The following is a 20,194-nucleotide window of genomic DNA, read 5'->3' as shown; positions in this document are numbered from 1 at the left end:
CAAAAACTTGAAACTATGATGATCGGTCCAGGCATTGAAATGATGGCCAAGCATATAGAGTTTCCACTTGTCATGCATTGTCATAATGGCTAGCATCTCCTTGTCATAGGTGGACAAGGGCTTAGCCCGGATGTGAGAGTCTTGCTTAAGTAGGCGATCAGGTGATCATCTTGACTAAGCAATCCTCCTATCCCAACATTAGTAGCGTGTGTCTCTATCATAAAGGTCTTTGATAAGTCAGGCAAGACAAGCATAGGAGCATGTAACAATGCTTTCTTAAGCAATGGTAACCTTTTTAGTCCAGATAAAGGAATTTTTTTCAAGAGCTATGTGAGAGAGGAAGCAATGTGGCCATAGTAGCCGGTGAAGCCTAGAAAACTGCACAAGGACTTGAGGTTCTTGGGCATTGGCCATCGCTCCATGGCTTGAAGCTTTTTGAGGTCGGCTTGCACCCCACAAGAACATACGATGTGGCCAAGGTACGCCACCTACAGTTGATGGAAGGTGCATTTGGAGCACTTTCCATAGAGGCAGTGCTCCTGTAATACACATAAAACAACACGAAGAAGCTCAAGATGATTCTCTGGAGTGCAAGAGTACACTAAGATATTATCAAAGAACACCAACACAAACTTTCTCAAAAATAACATGAAGATGTCATTCATGTCATCCGGAACACTGTCTTTTCCACATCTTGAGGGGCCATCCAGATCTAATGGTATCCAGATTGGAGCTCCATCTTTGTGAAGTAGCAGGCACCATAGAGCTCATCTATGATGGGTATAAAATGTTTGTCTTTGATAGTGATGTCATTGAGGGCTCTATAGTCGAATAATTGCCATGTGTTGTCTTTCTTCTTAACTAGAAGGATGGGTAATAAAAAAAGAGTAGACAAATGATGAATGAAAATACTCTGAAACATTTCCATCACTAGTTTCTCAATCTCATTCTTCTAAATGTGCATATAATGGTATGGTCTCAGGTTCATAGGCTTGGTGCCTACCTGTAGGACATGATCATGGGTTCCTTTGGGCGGTAGACCACTGGGTTTGGCAAAGACTAGAGAGAATGCTCAAGTATCTGCGCCAACTCTACTAGGACCTCCTCTTCAGACAGCTATAGCAAACTTTCTATGGTGTATGCAAACAACGTGTAACTTTACTGCTAGCCTAAAGGAGTTTGAGGGCCTCCTTGGGTTTTACATGTGATGATGGAACTTGAGCTTTTGTCTTTGTTTGTTTCCCTCCCATTGGAAATGACATGCACATTTTGTTGAAGTCTTATGTGCCCTCTCCTAAATTCCCAAGTCAATGCATTCCAAAACCACATCTATACCCTCAATTGGGAGAACATATAGGTTAACATTGAAATTGTTCTTTTGTAGTTGGACCTTGACATCACGACACATGTGTATACAAGGGAGATTGGTGTTGTTTCATACAATAACCTCAAATGATGGATAGTCCATCAAGGGATAACCTATGGTTTGTGCGACTTCTTCATGAATAAAGTTGTGGGTAGACCCAGTATCTACTAAGACATTTACTTTTGTATTGCCTATCTTACCCATGACACTCATGGAATTAGGTGTGTTGGCCTTGATAAGAGTGTGATAGGTCACATTGAGCTCACCACATTCGTCATGTGTGCTCTCTTATTCTTCTTCAGAGGATTCTCCTTCTGCATCCTCAGAATCCCTAACTAGGAAGACACACAGAGTTTTATACTTGTGGGCACAAAACCATTTCTCATCACAATTGTAGCATAAGCCTTTTTTCTGCCATTCTTTCCATTGTTGCTTAGAGATATATTCAATCTTAGGTGCACCAGATGAGTTATAACTAGATGGTTTAAACATGGCTTTAGACTCGGGTTTATGACTCACAAAGGGACGGGGAGGATGGGACTTCTCTTCATTGTTCTTCTCATAGGATCTTTTCCTATAAGCAAATAACTACCTAGACTTCTCATCAAAAATCCTAGCCACGCGGAAGCACTCTTGTATGGTAGTAGGTTGGGTGTTCAAGACCTCGATTTGGATGTCTTCATGAAGTCCTCCAATGAAGAAGCTGATGAGTGTAAGGGATGGAATGGTACCTACCATGGTGCTCGAGTTTTTGAATTTGGCTATGTACTCATGAAGAGGTTCGGTCATTTTCAAGTTTTTCAATTCTACTTCATAGTCGATAAACAAAGACTAACCAAATAACCAAATCAGGTAGTTATCTCCTAATGTCTCCCAATCTATAAATGGGGTGGTATTATAGAACCACCAGTACCAACAGGCAGTTTCAGTTTCAAAATGCAATGTGGCTATGGACATGTGTTGCTCTAAAGGAATGGCATGATAGATAAAGTATTATTTCGCTTTAAAGAACCAAGTCTGCAATCCATTCCCATCAAACTTAGGAAACTCTATTTTGACATGATGAATGATAGGATTCCTATCAGGATGACGAGCTATACAGGTATATGGATGATCAGAGGCTTGTTCCCACATAATTTTAGGGTCAGTGTCTTCATCATAATCCATGTCGTCATAATGTGATAAAGGAGGAATTGGCCTCCATGGGTGTTCATCTCCATATATCAAATTTTGCTCATAATTTACCTGAGAAGTGTTGTGTGGCATCAAAGGTGTATGCCAGTGTGGAAAATACAAACCATAATGTGGTGTATAGTAATCATGTTGTCCATTTTATGTGTGTGCATATGGTGCATGTGGAGGAGGTGGGTGTGCAGTTGGTGGAGGTGCAGCCGTATGTGGCTGGTAAGGCATTCCATAGAAGGGCTAATCATACAAAGGAGGAGTATGATCAAATGTTTGTGTGGCATATGGTGGAGGAAGTGGATGGAGGTACATGGTGTTAGGAACTCAGCTCTCTCACACTCTCTTAACACACCAAGAGAAACAAATCAGAAAAAGAGAAAGAGAGAAAGAAAACACAAAAAATTTACATGGTTCGGAGACAATGTTCTCCTACGTCTATGTATGTCCACGGCCGACACACAGAGCAGTTTTACTATCACAAAAATTATAGAGTACAAGCCAAAACGACGCCTTCATAAACATGAGACTGCAAAAAATAGGAAATGCTGTCAAGTATGGATCAGGCTGCACACTCCAACACACGAGTGTGTCATGTGTAACTACCGCAGCATAGCCAAATACAGTCTATTGGGATGGTCCAGGCACAAGGAGGCTGCAAGGCAGCCAGTTGCTGCACTATAATCTTGGTGAGGGAAGATCGAGTGGGTTGTTGGTCTGTAGCCGATTAGAAGGGGCTTGCCTCAACCAATAGTGGCGGGAAGCACGTTGCTGCAATGAAGAGGATGTCGGTGTGGAGGGTGGCTCTTGTGGCAAGGTGGATGCCTGGCTGACCTGAAGAGCTATGATCAGCCACAACTAATGCCCCCTCTGCATGGGCAACCTCCTGCTATGATGGCGCAACTACTGCAGTGGGTTTGGTAGGCTTAGCGGCCAATTGTGCCCACACAAACTTGAGCACAGGCACTACGGCGTGCCGAACATGTGCAATGATGTTGGGCACAGGGTAGGGCAGCATGGTTGGTGGTTACGGTAAAGGATATCTTAGTCGAACTCCATCCAAATGCTGCTGGATTTGCATTGAGGTGTTGTGCATGTCAGTCATCATGGCAGTCAAACTTTCAATCTGCTTCTCTACGTGCCCCATATGTGTGGTTTCTTGGGTCATAGGTTGCTAATGTGCAAGATAGCTCTAATACCACTCGATGCAAGCTGTCCTCACAGCCCTTAAATCTCTCGCACATGGTGACACTCTCAATATCATAAACATACAATGTTCCCATCTGGATGGAACCCTGAACCAAAGCAATCCCATCCACAATATGCTTCACATACAAGTATGAACACTCGTGGTGCAAGTGAATGGGTAAGGTGCTCGAGCAATCCATCGAGAGAGAGGGAGATAGATAAGGAGAAATTGAAGGTGTTCCCTGGTCCACTTTGGGTGCTTCCACTACCCTATAGGGAAGTTCAGCCATGGGCCGAGGTAGGCTAGACCGAGCTAGCCTAGGTCTTGCGGGCAGCATGCATGTAGTTGGCAAATAGGTTGTGGACGGTCATGGTTGTGACCAAGAATGAAGCAGCCTGGTAGGTGGCTAGAGCAATGGAAAGGCTTCCCACAGGTAGCTCCCGAAGAGACCCTAGGGTCTGTCTAGGCTAAGGCAGACCAAGAGGGATCTGGTTTGCGAGATGTGCTCAAACCCAGAACGAGTCCTTGGACTGGTCTTGAGCTAGGCTGGGCTGTCAACTGAGCCAAGGCAGGCCTGGTTTGACTAAGAGCTAGGAGGAGATGGACTCTACCAAAGTTGGGTCCGACTAACCCTAGATCAAGGGCTGAACATGAAGGCACCCTAGAGGAACTGAGCTAGGTTCAACCAAAGGTTGATCCCGGCTAGGGTTTCTTGGGTAGTGGCTGGTCTAGTTGAAAAATCATGAAGGTTCAGGTTAGGTCAACAAGTACATCTAGGTCTAACATAAATATTGAGGCTAGATCTAGCCTCTAACTGGGTCTAAGTGTCGAGAAAGAGGTGAGATTGGGTGTGGGGCAGAACTAAACCAAATTAGAGCAAGCAAACCAAAAAAGATGACAAACAATCTATGGTAGAACAAATCAAGGAATAGAAAGAGGGATCAGATGTTCTCACCATGTGCTGGATTAATCAACAACTTTCTTGTCCACACATGTGCACCCATTGGCCTATGGATGCCTGTCCTCTAGATCAAGCTGATCTAGGCCTTTGGGGTGATGAGGATATATAGGTTGAAGTGCCAAGATATGGATCTAGTGTTATCTTGGGAGAGTTACACGTCCAAGCTGTAGTTGCTGAGGTTGTTGCTCTACATCTCCTCCCACGTGAGAGAGCTATGTGTCTAGGGAATAGTTGATGCTCAAGGACCCTCTTAAGTGGCTAGGGACAGCCTAATCTCATGGCTGGAATTGGATGAACAGATTTGAAGGATGTGAGTACCCAGTTGGCAAGGAGCTTGATGGTAGTGGATCTTCACAATGACTCCAAGGACAAACCATGATAGGGCTGGTTTCAGTTAATGTTGGCTCCAAAAGACAGTCATTCCACACACTTCGCAAGTATTTATCATGCAATCCAAGATGGAGAACATGAGAGAAGAGAGAAGGAAGAAAACAAAGGAAAATGCAAAACGAAAAATACTTATGTTGTGTGATCCAAGAAAGTGAATGTCCAATCTTGAATGAATTACAAATGAATGAAGAAATGTTTTTAATCAAATCGAGGTTTTGCCTCCTACAACCTAGGAAACAAAACAAACGGAAGAGGGGAATCCTAATTCGGGTGAGAGGGAACTAGTGTCTAGAAATCCACCGATTGCATTTTTTGGCCTAGTGGCAGCTCTATGTGCACAAAAGAAGGTGCGCTAGGGCAAAGGTGGCACGTGGGGTTCCTCCCACATGGCATCTAGGTTGATGGTGAGGTGGCAGAGCAGCTGAGGTGGCGCATGGGCTAGAGGGCAGGTTGCACAAATGCATGGAAGCTGCATGTTGCTGAGGTGGCTAGCTGTTTGGGCATGCGGCAAGTGGAGTAGGTGCTGAACTAGCTGGTGCAGAGGATGGATCCTCACAGTCTGATGCAACTGCAAGTGCAAGGTTACTCATATAAGTGCAGGGATGAGGGTGCACTTAGTAGCTTGAGCTAGGTGCACCTACTTGGGGTTTGGCCCAAGATCCATATACAGATCAAGCTAGTATGGGATCTGTAGTGGTGTCATGTGCGCTGTGTGCTAACCTCCCTCAGAGGATATGGGCTATCTGACTGTAGGATGCAGGCACAGGTGCATGAAGGGTATGGGGCCTTGTTAAGGTCTATATCACTTGGCTGCCACCTCCCAACAACCTTGGCCACCATAGAGGCCATAGGCATAGTAGGGGGTGGCAAGGCATGGCTTGGCCATGGCTAGGGACACAACTCAATCGTTAGCAGTCGTGTACGTCAATGCAAGGCCCTAGTCAAAAAGGCACTAGCTGGTTGTGAGCTGTGGCCAGCACGGCCCAACTCAAGCTGCCATTGAATGCCATTGGTTGGATGTCATGGCCGCCACTAGATGGCGTCCTTGGCCGACACCAGACGGCCTCCTTGGCAGACATCAGGTGGTACCCTTGGCCACCACCACTTGGAGAGCTTGGCTGCCACTGCCTGTAGGCCATGGCCACCACTGCCTATAGGCCTTGGCCGCCACCATCATGCAGCATTGGCTGGCCTTTGCCACTACCTCTTGGCCTTGGCAGCCACCTCCAAGCGGCCTTAGCTACCACTAGTGGCCACTGCTGCCATAGTAGGGGTTTCAAGGCATGGTCCAAGCCTCATCGACTATGCAGGTCAATGAAAGAACCTACTCAAAAATGCACTAGTCACCCTTGGCCGACCCTACAGAATGACCTTTATTGGCACTCGTAGGCCAATGTCATCACTCCATTGCCAACTATGCATGTCATGGCAAGGCTCTAGTTGAAAAGGGACATGTCGGCCATGGCTTGTTTGGGACTGGTCAGCATGGCTGGTCTTATAGTGTTAGGAGAGTCATGGGCAGGTGGGACCAGTGCAAGACCTAGCATTACCAGGTACAGCCTTGACGTGGTACCCTTACCTATTTTTGAAAACGATGTATTCAAAAAAATGAAGGGTAAATCCAGAGTATTTTGAGTATTTTTTTTAATATTGAAAAGAAACAAAGTGTTATTTGAGAAAACTTTGAAAAATCATTGAATGCAAATGAACGGTAATCTGTGAAATCTTTATTTTTAAACAAAAAATGTAATTTTTGATTTGATAAGGCATTTTTGGCCTGAAGTTTAACTTTGGATTCTAAATGTGATTATACTTGTAGAAAAGCTCATGAAATTTTCTTTCCAAGGAGCTATTATGTGACTCGGTCAGACTTCAGATGAGGGAGCTACCATCTTTTGAATCTGGCTGACTGTGCGTTGGATAGAATCTGTTCCTACACACCACATGTTTGATAATCCTTCTGCCTTCCTTCTAGTAACATATCTCCCTATCCTGTGCTTTGATCATGATCAAAGTTGGGGTGTCAACTTTGAATGAAAGGACCTTCAACCAACCACCCTGCCTTGTTAGGCACGGCTCTGCCCTTCCTTGCCTTGGCAATCACACCCCGGTATTCGCATAACCTGCCTTAGCAGACAAGCCATGTTAGAATTGGTTAGGTGTGAGTTGCACTAGCTGGCTGTGCCATGCAATGGACGGCTATGGCCACAACTAGACTTCTCTCGCGGGCAGTGGCCCTCCCTTGCCGGCCATGGCCATCCCTAGCCCGTACAAGATGGTTGTGCCTGCATTGGCTGGTCGTGGTATGCATTGGCAAGCAGTGCCTAGTTGTGGTAGACTGGGCTTAGCCCTGGGCGGCTGTGGTAAGCTGCACTCAGCCCATTTTGATTGTGGCCAGCCCTAGTCGGCACCTATTTTGGCACGTTGGCTGGCCTTGATTGGCACCCTGGCCATCCCCATGGCTAGTACATTGGCTGGCACCCAACCCAGCTTAGGCCAGCACCCTGCCTGTGTATGGCTGTTCTTAGCAGTAGCTGGCCAATAGTGGCCAGCCTTGGTTGTTTCTGGATGGCCCTGGCCAACACACGACCAGCCTGGGCACGCACTGGCTAATAGTGACCAGCCATGGCCACCGCAGGCCAGCGTTGGGTGACCATAGCTACGAGTGGCTAGTCTTGGGTGACCATACTCGCCAGTGGCCAGTGTCGGGTGACCATGGCCACCACATATTAGCCTTTGCTAGCACTAGCTAGCCTTAGTAGCCACTAGCCACCTTCACTTGCAGCTACCGGTCACTGCCACTGGCCAGTGGTAGGCCACATCCATCGTGGTAGGGGGTGGCAAGGCATGGATTGGCCCTAGTTGGGGATGCATGGCTTGACCCTCACAGACCGTGCACATCAACGCAAGGCCCTAGTCGAAAGGCACTTGCTAGCCTTGCCACAACTAGTCGGCATTGGTAGGCATTGGTGGCCTTTGCCCACAGTGGTAGGCCACAACTGGCGTTGCAAGGGGTGGTAAGGCATGGCTTAGCCCTAGTTGGTGAAACATGGTTCGGCCCTCATTGATTGTGCATGTTATGGCATGGCCATAGCTGAAAAGGCATGCATCTGCCATGGCCTATTTGGGACTTGTCGACACGGCTGGCCTTGTGGTGTCGAGAAAGCCATGGGTTGGCGGGCCCTTTAAATGGCCTGGCACTGCTTGGTACAGCCTTGACACGGTGCCTTTCCCAATTTTTGATATTTTTTTAAATTACGTGGTAATTTCAAGGAAATGAAGAGTAAATCAAGGGCATTTAGGGTAATAATTTTATCTATTTTGCAAAGAAACAAAGGGTTATTTGGGAAAACTTTGAAAATCGTTCAATGCAAATAAAGGATAATCCGTGAAATCTTAATGTGCAAAAAATGAATGTAATTTTTTATTTGGATAAGGAGTTTTTTGTCTCAATTTTTGCTCTTGAATCTATGTGTGATTATTGACATCTAAAGGAGACTTGGATGCGAAACAGATAATGAGAATGGATCCATAAGTCACACAATTGATCCAAATTTAAAGTGACTTTTTGTATATGAATGGCACTAAAAGTAGGAGTTTTGATCCAAATGGATCTGAAAGCAATTATTTGGATCCAAAACTACTGGTCCAGATGCGAATGGATCCTAAAGGCAAAACTTTGGATCAAGGTAGAGTCCAGGGATATCTTGATGGATCCAAAAGTGAATGTTTGAGTCAAGATGTATCAAAAAATAATGATTTGGATACAGATATATCCATAAGTGAAATTTTGGATACAAATGGATCTGAATGTGATAGTTTTTTGGTCCATATGGGTCTGAAGGTAGTGGTTTGGATGTGAAAGTTGTAGTTTGGATACTAATAGATCGAAAAGAGAAATTTTGGATCAAAATGGATCTAAAAGCACAATTTTGGATCCTAATGGATCTGAAAGTGATAGTTTGGATGCTAGTATATTTGAAAGTGATAGTTAAGATCCTAATGGCTGCAAAATGATAGTTTAGATCTTGATGGATCCAAAAGTGAAATTTTGGACCAAATGGACAAGTTTAGACCTTGATGGATCCAAAAGTGAAGGTTTGGACCAGATGGACAAGTTTGGACCTTGATGGATCCAAAAGTATAAGTTTGGACCCATATGGATCTGAAAAAGTAAATTTGAATCCTGATGGATCCAAAAGTGATAGATTAGATCTTGATCTATCTGAAAGTAATGGTTGGCATTTGCCGGCCTTGACTCTCATTGGCCAATAGTGGCCTGCCTTGGCAGCACAAAGCTGGCCATGGCCACCCATGGTACGCATTGGCTAGCCTTGGACACCACTAGCGGTCAATGTCCACCACTGCCGAGCAATGTCCACCACTGGCCATCATTGGCAAGCATGGCTCAGCAAGGCGCTGTGTTGGCTTGTTTCCATGAGGCACATTGCTGGCCTACATTACACATGCACCCTCGGCCCAGCCAAGTTGACACAGTCAGACCAATTGTCATGGGCTGACTTTTTCAAGCCTATTTGGCCCACACGGCACCGAAGGTTTCTCAAGCTTGACTCATTCTTAATGTAGTGGAAGCCTTCATCAATTTTTTTGGGACCATAGACTAGACGAGAAGTGCTACGCACTCGGCACACCATCACCCAGGTTTATCCCATAGTAGACCATCGACAAGCCATGGCCATGAGGCCCTGTCAGAACATTGCTATTCCTCCAAGCGCTTATCTACTTCCATACGAAATCTGGGTGGGGTAGACTTCCCTTGGAAAGAAGTCCCCAACCGAAGCCAGTTGACGACTATATGTCATTAAGCAAGGCGGCGGACCATCGCCCTACTCGATGATGAGCATTCACTTGCTCATCCCTGTATGACTCTACACGGTTGTGGACGCAGCATATGCATCCACCACAAGGAGAATTGCGTCTAACCCACGTGCACCCCCGTGTGCATCCAAATGCTACGCGTGGGGAACCCATCTGATTCCCCAACAACGGACTTGCACTTCCAAAGGGACTGATGACCATGATGCATTTATACACTTCGTTGTTGCATCACCACACTGCACATCCACGTGCATTGCTTTCTGCTTAACTTAGCGTTCGATTGGATCCCACATGCTTTTCGAGCAATGCCTAAGCTGGCCAAGCAGCATCTTCTTCTACTGGCTTGGCCGGGCCAAACATAATTGGTCTGCAACATTCTCCTACCACCAAATTGTCACTGTCCTCTATGACTTTGCCCCGGGCAAGAGAAATTTGGCAGCCATCCCCTTCATTTCCTTTCGATCGAGCCCACATCCGTCTGATTGACACACCCGCCACATCGTGGCTACCTGCCTTATTGGGTGTTCTGCCTCTAGTCCATCCTTAGTTTCTTCTCACTTTTCTGTCACTATTTGCACTTTTCCTTAGTAAAGTTCGGAACATATCCAATGACCACTAAGTGTCAAATTTCCAAGATGGGTTGCCAACCTATGCTCTACATGCTCCCTTCCTTGAGTCATGTCAACACTAAGGGCCCTTGCCCTCATGGACAATCTTTTTTCACGTTGGACCTCTCACCTTATTTGCCTCAGCGAGCAGCTCTCCTAGCCTTTCTGCTCCTGACACCTAGATACCATCTTCAGAACATGTGATCTCCATTTGGCCAACACCAATGCGGTCACTTGAATCAGTGTCCAACGAACATACCCAAATTATGGGGCACCAGCAACAGGCCAATGTTTTTCAGAACCACTTGTTGATTATATCTTCGCAATGTTCTCATCTTTCAAGTTCTTTCTGAGAAATCGTTCTGCTCTGATACCACTTTGTCACGGCTGATTTTTTCAAGCCTATTTGGCTTGCGCGGTGCCAAACGTTTCTCAAGCCTTCAACTAGCCTGACCCATTCTTAATGTAGCGGAAGCCTTCATTAATCTTTTGGGACCACAGACTAGATGAGGAGTGCTACACACTCGACACACCATCACCTAAGTTTATACCACAATAGACCATCGGTAAGTCATGGCCATGAGGCCCTGTCAGAACATCGTCATTCCTCCAAGCGCTTATCTACGTCCATATGAACTATGGGTGGGGGTAGACTTCCCTTGGGAGAAAGTCCCCAGTCGAAGCCAGTTGACGGCTATATATCATTAAGCAAGGCGACCGACTATCGCCCTATTCGACGATGAGCATTCACTTGCTCATCCCTGCATGACTCTACGTGGTTGTGGACGTAGCATATGCGTCCACCGGGAGAATTTCCCCTAACCCACATGCACCCCCGTGCTCATCCAAATGCTACACCTAGGGAACCCATCTGATTCCCCAACGACGGACTTGCACTTCCAAAGGAACTGATGACCATGATGCACTTATATGCTTCGTCGTTGCACCACCATGCAGCACATCCACGTGCATTGCTTTCTGCTTAACTTAGAGTCTCATTGGATGCCACATGCTTCTCGAGCAATGCCTAAGCTGGCCAAGCAACATCTCCTTCTACTGGCTTGGCTGGGCCAGACATAGTCGGTCGGCAACACCAATTGAAGCACACGCCGGCCATGGCCAGGGCCCAGCTCTGGCCGACATAGAAACCTCATGGGCAGCACAATAAGGCTCGGCCTTTGATTTGAAGACAAGGCATGGCGAGGTGATGGCTGAAACCCTGGTAGGCCTTACACCTTCTAGCTATGGTAGGCCCGACCACGGTAGTCATGACCCTAGCCACCACATGTAGGACACGACCAAGACATAAGAGTTTGGCAAGGCTAGGCCTGGCCCTCATCAAGTAGGCACAACAGGGCAAGGCCCACACTAAAATTGCAAGGTTTGATCGATCTAGGCACCGATCTACTCAGTCAATGTAAGATCTAGTCATTCGAAAGATCTCCAGATCTTGTTCTTCAAAACCATATATCTTGGCATTGATTGTCTGATAGATCAACCCAAACCGACGACATCAGATCATCATGATCTACCTCATCGAAAATCATTTGGCATTAGGCATTCCAAGGAGATATTGTATGCCTCAATTGGATCTTAGACAAGAGAGCCATCGTTTATTTATTTGATAGTTGTTCTATTCTTCTGACAACAAGATTGAGGCATCCATTGATCAACGAATGCCCTAGGTTAACTACATCAGATTGTTGTGTGCCTATACTTGCAAGAAAGGTCATAAAATACACACTTAGGAATGGGGTTGTTCACTACAAAGATAGAGTCTGGTTGTATATTGAGTCTATATTGATCCCACAAGTGCAAGACCACTTCCATTGTACACCCTTAGTTGGACATGAAGGTGTCTAAAAGACCCTTAAGCACTTCAAAGAATCCTTCTTCTATAAGCACGTGAAATTTAAGATAAAGAAGTTTGCTAAAGAGTGTCTTCCTTGCCAACAACATAAGTGTAAAGGTATCAAACCACCAAGTCATCTTTCCCCATTGCCCCTATCTAAGAAAGCCTGGGTGGACGTATCCATGGACTTTGTTGAAGCCTTACCCCACTCTACTAGTATAAAGGCATCAAACCACCAAGTCATCTTTCCCCATTGCCCATACCTAAGAAAGCCTGGGTGGACATATCCATGGACTTTGTTGAAGCCTTACCCCACTCTACCAAGTATGCTCATTTCATGTCTATGCCTAGAACCTTCTCTACTCCTATGGCAGCTGAAGTCTTTCATGAGCATGTGGGCAAATTGCATGGTATCCCACAAACCATGGTCTCTGATAGAGATTATTTTTTGAGTAGCTTCTAAAGACAGTATTTCAACCTCATGGGAACCAAATTCTGCTTTAATTCAACCTATCACACACAAACTGATGAATTGTCTGAAGCGGTAAACTGAACCTTTGAAACTTTTCTCTATTGCTTTGGTAGTCATCTTCCTCAAGAATGGACGAGATTCCTAGTCTGGGGTGAGTGGTCATACAATACAAGTTTCCACTCATCTATAGGCATGACCCCATTTGAGGCAGTATAGGGTCATCCACCACCTTCTCTCACAAGTAATGAAAAAAGATCCTCTCAAGATCCCAATGTGGCTAAAAAACTAAAAAAATGAAAAGTTGAGCATTATAAAGAAATATCTGATTATGGCTCAAAATAGAATGAAGCAAATCAATGACAATAATAAAAAAGAATGATGTTTCAAGGTAGATGATTGAGTACTCCTCAAGAGACTTGTATGTGGACAAAAGACCCTCTTTGGCCATTCCAAGCTTCTACTAAGATTTCATGGACCTTTCAGAGTCTCAGAAGTGATAGGAAAGACAACCTATAGGTTGGGTTTACTTTCACAGTCCCAAGTCCATCTGGTCTTTCATGTGAGTCAACTTAAGCCTTTTTATTGTTAGCCCCATTCTGAAAAAGTCGATGCTCCACAGGATGAGTCTTCAACCTTGCCAATCCAAATTATGAAGGTGAGGAGGATCATGAAAGAGGGCACCACCATAATCTGCCTCTTGGTTTAGTGGGATCAAGATGAAATGTGTCAGACTTGGGAGGATGAGGATGCACTACTTGATAGATGTCCTTTTGTTAGATCTTGGGGACAAGACCAGTCTCGAGGTCAAGGACTTTGTTGTAGATTATTGGTTCTTTAAAGTTGAACAATACTTTATTTGTTAGGCCATTTTGTTAGATCAGTACATGTCCATAGCCATCTTGCATTTCAAAGGTGAAGTTGTTCATTGGTACTGGTAGTTCTACAACATCACCCCGTTTATAGATTGGAATATGTTACATCAGGAGATGACAACCCAATTTGGTGAGTCTTTGTTTACCAACTACGATGTAGAGTTGAAAAACTTAAAAATGACTGAACCTCTATATGAGTATATAACCAAATTCAAAGACTTAAGCACCATGGTAGGAACCATTCTGCCCCATACACTCGTTGGCTCTTTCATTGGAAGACTTTGGGAAGATATACAGATCAAGGTCTTGATCAACCAACCAGCCACCATATAGGAGTGCTTTTCTTTGGCTAAACTTTTCAACAAGAAGTCTAAGAAGTTGTTCGCATATAGAAAGAGTTCCTATAAGAAGAACCATGTAGAGAAGTCCCATCCTACCTTTCCCTTTGTGAGTCACAGACCCGAGTCTAAGCCTATGTCTAAACTGTCTAGTTATAACTTGTCTGCTACACCTAAGATTGAGTAATCTTTAGGCAACAATGGGAAGAACGACATAAAAAAGGCTTATGCTATAATTGTAATGAGAAATTGTTTTGTGGCCACAAATGTAAAACTTTGCATGTCTTCCTAGTTAGGGATTTCGAGGATGAAGTATAAGAATCCTCTCAAGTAGAGAGCTCTTTCGAAGAAGAAGAGGAGATCACTCATGATGATGGTAGTGAGCTCATTGTGACCTATCACACTCATGTTGGGGCCAACTCACCTAACTCCATGTGGGTCAATGGTAAGATAGGTAATGCTGAAGTAAATGACTTAGTGGATATCAGGTCTACCCACAACTTTATCCATGAAGAAATCGCATAGACCAAAGGTTATCCCTTGAAGGATCACCCGTCATTTGAAGATATTATAGGAAATGACACCAAACCTCCTTGTGTACACATGTGCCATGATGTCAATGTCCACCTACAAAAGAAAAACTTTTACGTGGACCTATATGTTCTCTCAATTAAGGGTATAGATGTGGTTTTGGGAATGCATTGTCTTAAGACTTTAGGAGAGGACACATGGGGCTTAACCAAAATGTGTATGTTGTTTCCATTAGGAGGGAAAGAAACCAAGATAAAGGCGTAGGTCCCAACAGTGCATGTAGAACCCAAGAAGGCTCTCAAACTCCTTCAGGCTAGTAGTACAAGTTGCATATTGTTTGTATATACCATAGAGAGTGAGCCACTGTCTTTTGAGTGAGCCACAATCGTCAGAAGAGGAGGTCCTAATAGAGTTTGTGCAGATATTGGACCATTTCTATCTAGTCTTTGTCAAACTTTGTGGTTTACCTCCCAAAAGAACCCATGATCACTACGCTATCCTTCAGGCAGGTGCCAAACCCGTGAACCTAAGACCATACCGTTATGCCCATATTATGAAAAATGAGATTGGGGAATGCTTGAGAGTGGTATCATCTGTCATTCATCATGTTCTTTGTCATCATCCATCCTTCTAGTTAAGAAGAAGGTAAACACATGGCAGTTTTGTGTTGACTATAGAGCCTTCAATGACATCACTATCAAAGACAAACATCCTATACCTGTCATAGATGAACTCTTAGACATGCTTCATGGCACCTACTACTTCACAAAGATGGACCTCCGATCTAGATACCATTAGATCTAGATGGCAATGCAAGATGTGGAAAAGACTGTGTGTTCCAAACACATGATGGATACTATGAGTTATTGGTTATGCCATTTAGACTCAGCAATGCTCTAGCTACATTTCAGAGGGCCATGAATGACATTTTCAAGCTATTTTTGAGAAAGTTTGTGTTAGTGTTCTTTGATGATATCTTAGTGTTCTCTCGCGCCTAGATGATCATCTTGAGCATGTTAGTGTAATCTTAGGTGTATTACAAAAGCACCGACTTTATGCCAAGTGCTCCAAATGCACCTTCGGTCAATAGCTGGTGGCCTGCCTTGGCCACGTTATCAAGTCTTGTGGGGTGCAAGCTGACCCCCAAAATTTCCATGCCTTGGAGAGGTGGCCAATGCCCAAGGACCACAAATCCTTGCATGGTTTTCTAGGCCTCACCAGATACTATCGTTTGTTCATACATCATTATGGTCACATTGCTTCCCCTCTTACCCAACTCTTGAAAAAGAATTCCTTTGTCTAGGTTATCTCTCCCTGGGGGGCCCAATGCTCAATACTTGCAATAATCCTCAACTCATGCCCGTAGTCCTATCTATAAGCATGATTGGGTCAGTCCTAAGGGGACCCAATCCATATCCCATATCTGGTTACTAACAATACTCCCTTCTTTGAAAACCACCTTGTCCTCAAGGTGTGGGATTGCCAAATTCCTCTTGTACTTTAGTAAGGGATGAGGCAGCTTCTCTCAATACAATCATTTCATTGTAGGTGCTTGCAGCTTTACTACTTTGAGGTTGATCTTCAATATGGAATCTTTGTTTGTCAGGGATGAATGTTGAAGTGGTGTTTGCATGGATTTTCCCTTTGGCCAGTTGTTCCACCTTTGCCACCTCCTCTTCCCCCTTGGAATGGAAGTTGAGGACCAAAGGAACAATGAGCTGCTGATCTCCACTCCGATGATGAGTTCTTATGTTTGCTCGACGGGCAAACACGTCTCACTACCGTACGTGCAGAAAACAATCAACCTCGGTCGGAAGCTTGACAGCCATTGGCACCAATAAGCTGGTCAGAAGCATGGACTTCTTCTGAAGAAAGGAGTACCACTTGATGTAGCGGCTCTTTGTCTCCAAGGCACTCCTCATGGCGTTGGCAGAGCTTAGGGTTATGCTGGTGACCATGCGGCCGTACATGGAGAGAGTCTAGCCATGGTGCATTATCAAGTAGTACCTGGCATTTGGAGCCTCGTATAGCTACAGCCCCGCCAAGATGGCATGGAGGTGTAGTAGCGAGAATGAAGTCCTTCCCATGTCACATCACAGCAGGGGTGGGGGAGTGGGGCATGGCTATGGCGATGAATATGGGGAAATCGACAACCTTCATGCTTAAGGAGTTGGCAAGAGTTGGGATCCAGCTAGGTTGAAGATGACGACACATAGTGAGAGTTGACAAAGGAGCTTGGCAACCTGAGGCCGCCTGTGGTTTGCATCTTGAAGGGAAAACTCCATGATAGTTGGAGCTCCAAAGGTGGATTCGATGCCGGTGGGGATGCCTTTGACTGCCAAAAGATGGTAATAGAGGATGGGGAGGTTGGGGTCGAACATTATTCATATCTCAGCAACGCTCAACCCAACCATGGTCTTCAAGACATGACAGTAGGTTTCCTCCTCCATGCAGCTGCTCTCCTTTGTCATTCTCTATGTCAAGGCCCTAAACCTCGAGGGTGTCACTGGTCTCTATAGAGGCTTTGTCATGTCCCTCTTGGGGACCATCCCTACCCCTGCCCTCTACATGCTCACCCTAGAGAGCAACAAGAGCAACGTTGGAACTACCACAGTGCGGCTCGGATTCTTGGAGCTGGCTGCGGTGGCTATGGTCAATGCAGATGTAGTACTGAGTGCAATGATGACGATGCAACTCATGTGGATGCCGATAGACGTGCTGAGCCAACGAGACTGATGGTTCAAGGAGGGAAGGGTTGGACAATACAAGGGAAGGAGCACATCCAACATCACACAATAAGCCTGGGCACCGGGCTGGCCCACCGCCGACTAGGGCCCAGGCCTTGCAATAAGTATTAACGAGCTGGTTTTACCGGGCTGGGCCCAGCCCGATAATAAACGGGTCGGGCCTGGGCTTCAAATTTGGTTAGTCGGGGGCCCGAGAAGCCCGACGCTATGAGTTGGGGAGTTAGTTAAGGTTTTCACTTTTCAGTTTTCCCCCTTTCCCCTGGTTTCAATTTTTTGATTTTGGGTTTCTCTCGCTAACTCTCACCCTCGATTTCTCATGCTGTCGTTTTCTCCTTGCCGCCTGCCGGACAACTGCTGCCCGAATGTCCCAGAGGCCACCAGCAACTGTGACTGTCACCGGTTGAAGGCACCGCGCACCTCTGAGGCTACTCTTTCTTTCTCTCGTTCTTTCTACATTTTATGCTCTGTCGACTCATCGACAACAGCTGCAACCCAAACCCTTTCTTCCAGATCCTCATCATCATCTTTTGAAGCCCTAGGGTGAACATGGGGCACAAAAAACTGAGTCGAAAACATGCTTTTACATTACTATGTAGCTGCCCTGCCGTGCCTCTAAACTGCGTAGCTGCAAAGCTGCCATGCCCTACCTCTGAACTGCGTAGCTGCACAGCTGCTCTACTTGCCAGAGGCCTCATCACTGATGGAATAGTATGGATGTCTCTGTCGACTGTCATCTTATCAAATAACTGATGTTTTTAGTTTTTACCCCTTTGACTTCTATCTGAGAAAGGAAAATGCTTAGGCTGATAAAGCTATCTTCATGTGCTTTTTCTTTAGACATGAGCATTGAGCATGCTGTTCGGAAGTTGATGTTTTCTTTTGTTCAGTGAACACTCATGGTGGTGGCCATATTGTTTTCTTTACGTTCTGTCAGATGCTAATTTTCCATAAAATGTTGTAATATTTGTGCACCGATGTGCTTTACATTTTGATGTTGTCTCAACGCAAATGAATTTGTACCATGTGTTTCTTCTAAGCTTTCTTCTCATCTGTGCATAGTAAGACTCTAAAATTTCTCTTTTAAAATATGTCTGATTATTTTATTTTCCCTTTGTGGATATTAGGTAATGCTGATATATCTTTATAGCTTCCTGTATTCATTTGGCATGGGAAAAAAATATGTTCAAAGCCTTAAACTTCTCTCTTTTGACTATGAGGAAACATGATCAAATCTTTTCTCCATCTCCTGTTTCTTCAACAAATGAACTTGTCATAGTGTGGGATCTTGAAGTTGGAAGAATAAATCCTTCTGAGCACAAGCAACTCAAGTTAGCAAGAAGCTTGACTCATGGAGTTATTGACAAAGATCTAAAACCAAGTTCTAATGAAAGAAAGTAAGGACTTTTTTTCTGTTGTCTACAATTGGCTTTGAAATCATATAATGGTTTGTTGTGGTGATCGAAGAGGTCTGTGAGGTCTGAGAAATGTTACTGTTTTATTTTGGATTACTTGAAGGTCGACTTTTTTACTATGAATTTTTTTTTTTTGCTTTTCCAAACTAGGACCTTAGTCTCTTGCTGAAAGTTATTAATCTATGTCTCTCTTTCTAATCAACACCTTTGATGGATCCTTTTTAAGTGTGTACGGTACAAAAATTTCTATGTTTAAAATTTTCAAGTCTCTATTATGCTTCTATGTGCTTAAATTCTTAATTGATATTTCATAGATCATCTAAAGTATGTTTCTATCAACGTGCCACCTAAAGAATGAATATCTTTGAATTGGTGGGTTCTAACTGTGCTTGTTATTGTAGATAACAGGTCTTGCATTTTCCTCTCCGTATGCTTATCATATTTACATTCGAAGTGTTGATTATGAGGTAATTGTATGTCTTACTATTCTCTTCTTTGGGCATCCATTCTGTATAGGCAACATTTGAAATTTATTTGTGTCAGTTTATTATTGCTTACATTACATGTTTTCTCATATGCTAACTTACCCTTGGATCCAAGGAACTATATCAGGGGATATGAAATGAATTTTGAGTTCTCATTTCCATATTACTTTCTGTATTTATTCCTATTTGGTATATGTGGTTTGAATACTTCCAAGTTTTGGTTGATACGAGGAATCTGAAATTGAATTGAATCTGCCAGGTGGCTGATTTAATCAATTTTCTGATTCAGTGGTTCAGCTTTTTGTTATCAATAGGCATAAAATACTATTATATGCATTTTTCTTAAATAAAATGACCAATAGAAAAAATTTAAAAAAGAATGCATTAATAACTGTTAAAAAATTAATAGAAAATGCATAACATATGACATGTTGCACTTTTTTTCTGTATGTGCCTAATTTTTCTTTCTTTCTTTCTAGTTCCTCTGATAAAGAATATTGTTCAACTCCTATTATGGAATCAGTCGAATTATACTCATCTACCGAGAGAGAAGCTGTCTCCAAGAGAAAAAGGACTTCAAAAGTATGGATTGATTTTACATTGGTTACATATAAGGGAAAAGAGTTTGCCAAATGCAAACATTGTGGAGAACGACTAAAAGCAAAGCAGTGCTAATGGAACTAGACATTTAAGTCGACATATAAAATCTTATTTAAAGAGGCAAATCAATGAAGGAAAACAAAGAACTTTATCACTTGCAGTTAGTGAATCTGGTACTTCTCTATGTTTGCAAAAATTTGACATGGAGTCTATAAGAAAGTTGATGTCAAAATATGTAATAGCACACAAGCTTTCTTTCAATTTGGCAGAATATAAATATCATAACAAACTTCTTCAAGCTTGCAATCCAAGATTTGTTCCATTTTCTAGAAGAACGTTAAAAAGAGAAA

General features: G+C 44.0%; 1 protein-coding gene across 1 annotated transcript in view; it reads left to right on the top strand.

Annotated features, from left to right (window-relative positions):
- Positions 1-17,336, top strand: part of LOC116259530 (uncharacterized) — a 35,612-nt gene extending 18,276 nt beyond the window's left edge. Inside the window, exon 3 of the mRNA XM_031637390.1 lies at positions 17,055-17,336. Coding sequence (XP_031493250.1) covers positions 17,055-17,336 — 282 coding nt within the window. The remainder of the gene's footprint in view (positions 1-17,054) is intronic.
- Positions 17,337-20,194: the final 2,858 nt, after the last annotated feature.

The sequence above is a fragment of the Nymphaea colorata genome, chromosome 8 (genome assembly GCF_008831285.2).
Source record: "Nymphaea colorata isolate Beijing-Zhang1983 chromosome 8, ASM883128v2, whole genome shotgun sequence".
Lineage (NCBI taxonomy): Eukaryota > Viridiplantae > Streptophyta > Magnoliopsida > Nymphaeales > Nymphaeaceae > Nymphaea > Nymphaea colorata.
The sequence above is the reverse complement of the archived record's forward strand: the minus strand, read 5'-3'. Positions and strand labels throughout refer to the sequence as shown.